The 4002-nt window shown below is 48.6% G+C and overlaps 1 protein-coding gene across 1 annotated transcript in view; it reads left to right on the top strand.

The window, feature by feature from the left end:
* The first annotated feature begins 200 nt into the window (after positions 1-200).
* The window catches only part of SALL3 (spalt like transcription factor 3), a 16699-nt gene continuing 12897 nt past the window's right edge, over positions 201-4002 (top strand). Inside the window, 1 exon segment of the mRNA XM_040632359.1 lies at positions 201-282. Coding sequence (XP_040488293.1) covers positions 201-282 — 82 coding nt within the window.

The raw sequence follows: 4002 nt of genomic DNA, 5'->3' as shown, positions 1-4002 counted from the left end.
GAGTCCGCTGGAGACCGGCCAATCGGCGCGGCCCGCCGCTAATGGCCATGCATTATTCACCAGCCTAATTGCTCAGCCCCATGCGCGGCCCGCGCAGCCGCCGCCGCCGCCCGCGCCCCGCGCCCCGCGCCCCGTGCCGTCCCCGCCGGCCGCCCCGCTGATGCCGATGTCCCGCTCGGGGCCCGCGCGCCGCTAGCAGCATGTCTCGGCGCAAGCAGGCCAAGCCCCAGCACCTCAAGTCGGACGAAGAGCTGCCGCCGCCAGACGGGGCTCCCGAGCACGGTGAGGGGCCGCGGGGGTCGGGTCGGCGGGGGTCGGGCTCGGGGCCCCGCGGGCTGGGGGAATGGCTGGTCCCAGAGCCGGAGCGCGGTGCTCGGCCCCGGCAGGCCAGCCGCAGGGACCCCGGTCCTTCCCGCAGCGCGCGGTGCGGAGTTGCGGGCAAGTAAACTTGGCTCGGCTGCTCGGAGTTGGGGCGCAGCGCGCGGACGCGCCGGGGCTCGGGCCGGCTGGGGGCCCGAACTACCCGGGCAGGCGGGGGGGGGGGCCGCGCCGCCGACTCCGCGCTGCCTTCCCGGGCCCCTGAGCGCGGACGCTGGGCCCGTCCTCGGCGACCGCGCGACCCCCGGGCCGGCGCGGTACCGGGGACGTGTCCGGGGCTCACCTACCGCCGGACGCGGTCCGGGGAGGCCGCCGCCCGGGCAGCTTTGTTCGGAGCCCGGCCCCGGGGCGGTGTGCGCTCGGAGCGGGGCCGTTGCCCTGACCCCCGGCGTGCCCCCCGCCCCAGCCGGCTGTCGGCCGCCTCGTGTGCCCCGAGGGCCATGAAGCCTGCGAGGTCCCGGCGCGTCGACAAGCCCGGATCCCGTTCCGAGGCGAGTAGGAAGTCAGTGTCGCCTGGCCTTTCTAATGGCCGCCTTGGGAATTAAGCCGGGTGAGCCCCGCCGCGGCGTGGGGGTGGTCCTTGCACGCGGTAGGACCCGGCACGTTTCTGGGGGCTCCAAGTTTCTTCCGGCCTTTCCTGCTCTCTCGGATGCGCCGCAGGCACCTCTGCAGCCTCTCGGCTGCCCGGAGCTCCCTCCGCGTCCCGAAGGGAAGGCAGGAGCCGCGGAAGTTGGAGGCTGGAGAGCAGGGGACCGGCCGGGGCTGCGCTTTGCCGCCCGCGCGTCTGCAGGTCCCCAGGGTGCGCCAGGGGCGGCCGGGGCGCGGGCCGCCGGAGCCGCGCGGAGCTCAGACCGCAGCTCCTGGAAAAAACAGGCCGGCCAACTTTTTTGGTTAACCCATCGTAAGTTGTTTAGAGGCAGAGACGCGTCTTTTTACCGTGAGACTCAGAGCAAAAAACAAAACAAAACAAAACAAAAGGAGTTGAAGAGTTGATCACACGGTGTTGTAAAGTTTGTCAAAGCAGGTATGTGTCCACGTCGGAGTAGGGAAAGGGAGAAAACGCTTCTAACACGGTGGGAGTTAATGAATTCAGTAAAATTAGTGAACTCGTTGGGGTCTTTTTGTCGCCGTGGAGGTGGGGAGTCTTATCTGTAGCCCTAGTCACCCAAGATTAGAACAGCAGATATGCTAAAAAGAAACGCTTGCATATGGTGGGTAGATTAAGGACAAAGAATCTTTTTGTCATGGAAATGGATTTTTTTTTGTTTTGTTTACTTCATCACATAGAATTTCTCACACTTGGTTTGTTTTGTATTGCCCTCAATGACTACATGATCAAATGAATGGATTTATTTCTGCCGAATGAGAAAGACAGTCTTTCCTTCAAAAGAACTACATTGCATCCCAGTGAGGAATTTTAAAGCTTTATTATTGTGGCTCCTGAATAGCTTAAAATCGGCTTTCACAGCCGCCCCAAAATGCAACAATGTAAATACTTCTCAGCTTTGTAGGGTCGTTATCAAAATGTGCAATGTCTCCTTTTATTAAAGCATATTTTAATTAATAGAGTAAAACCCCTTGTATTTAACAATTAACAAGCTGAGGCCCTGCTATTCATTTTTAATTTCACGTCAGAAATGTGAGCATGGTGAGCCTAATAGCGTAAACATGTTGAGGGATATGTAGCCTATATTGAAAACCTAAGATGGAGTAAATTATTTACAAGTTCTCTTTTGAATTCCTCTTGTTACTGAATTTATTTAGAGGTGAAACGTATTCAGGTTTTTTTACCCATCGTAGGATTAAAGTTTGTCAAGCTTGGGTTTTTCACAGTCGCTGGGAATTGTAATCAAGATATTGCCACAGTTCCTGGTCCTATTTTGCAACAGGCCAGAAATAGCCGGTCTGGGCTGAGCCTTGGTCAAGCAGTAGGTTTCCTGGATTGTTTTAAAGGTACTTTAGGCAAACTGTTTAAAAAATAGTTCTTTCTGATTTAATTATTCTGAAGCTGATTGTTCATGGAGTATAAAAGATACTCTGTTCTGTTCACTCAAGGAATGCTCGTGGATGTATTACTCTGCCGTGCTGATCGTGATTAGTAAGATAACTAAAATATTTTTTTTAACAGAAAGGGTCCTGAAAACTCCCTTATTCCAGATGAATCAGATATTCTCAAAATTGTAATTTTGTTAAATGCAATGGAAAGAAGCAGACTGTGCATGAAGTTATAAGAGAGCTACGTTAGTTTACAGTGTTTTACAGACAAAGTAAATAGTTCTTTTGTATCAGTTTGGGCGTGACATATTAATTAAAGCAGTAGATGCAGGAAGTAAAATTGAAGGCTATCGATAATGCCATGAAAAACAAACACGTACAGTTTTTAGTTACAATATGGGGGAGGGCAGGGAGGCACAGCCACATTAATTTACAGTAAAAAGAGATTAGTTCTTAAAAAAAATATATGACTATTTTCAGGCTTTGGTTTTTAGGCAAGCAATGAAATCACAGCTATCCAAAAATAGCGTCAGTGTTACCCAAATCTTATCATGGCAGAAATGAAATACGATGACGTATCTAAAATGAGAAAAAGTAATAATGCTTTATGTTAAGTTCTGAAGTTATCCTGTTGTAAAATTTTATTTGAAGGATGCCTGAGACCTACTTTCTCTGTAAGAACTATCATTTAAAACTGCAAATTATTTCATTCCTGTTCCTGAAAATTTACAAATAAATGTGGTGCAACTTTAGAATTCAGTTAAGTGTAAGCCACAGATAGTGAAATCTTTGGAGCCAGCTGAATATTTTTGTTTTAAGAAAAATTAATTAAAACTTCTGACAGAACAGCACTTATACTACTAAGAACTCTAAAAAGTGTGATATTGCTGTCTTTTGCTGTATAAAATACAACTTAAAAAAGATGTATTTTATTGTCGTTAGAAAGAAAATATGTATTTAAGGAAGAACAAAAGAATATTATAATTTAAAACAATTTGCCCTCCTGTATTTTGTTTGTTAGCACTAATTGTTTCAAAGTGTGTTTTTATTTTCTGCCAAGTTACAGTCGTATGGCTATCTCAAAAATCCTTTTAAATGTGGTGAGCATGTGATTTAAGAATTTACCAGTGGTATTCACAGGCTGTGTTTAAATTAAGGGAAAGAAGGCCACCAGCCCTCGGTGAAGAGATCTTTTTTCTTTTATCTGTATATGCATGGTTTGCCTTGAGTACTCCCCCCCCCCCCCCCCCCCCCCCCCCAACCCACACTACACACATTTACAATTCAGCATTCCAAAAGCAAACAATACAGAAGCCACTTTCTACCATTCGTAGGCAGATTGTTTTCTCTGAAACGTGAAAGGTGAAAAGTAACTAAGGGGGGCGGGGGGAGGAAAAGAAGAATTTGCAAGTATTTATTTTTAAAATAACATTTTAAAAACTTAATCTGTTTAAAAATGCATCATTTGGTGGTCAACAAAAAGCATGCCAGTTCCCACCTTACGGAGAACTGATGCTGTTGCAGTGACAGGGTTTTTATGTACATTTTAAACTTCCACAACATATGCATAATCCAGTATTTTTAGATCTGTCCAGAGCCAGAAAAAGAAGGCATGTACCAACAGCAGGA

This window comes from Ursus maritimus, unplaced genomic scaffold, assembly GCF_017311325.1.
Source record: "Ursus maritimus isolate PB19 unplaced genomic scaffold, ASM1731132v1 scaffold_18, whole genome shotgun sequence".
Lineage (NCBI taxonomy): Eukaryota > Metazoa > Chordata > Mammalia > Carnivora > Ursidae > Ursus > Ursus maritimus.
The sequence above is the reverse complement of the archived record's forward strand: the minus strand, read 5'-3'. Positions and strand labels throughout refer to the sequence as shown.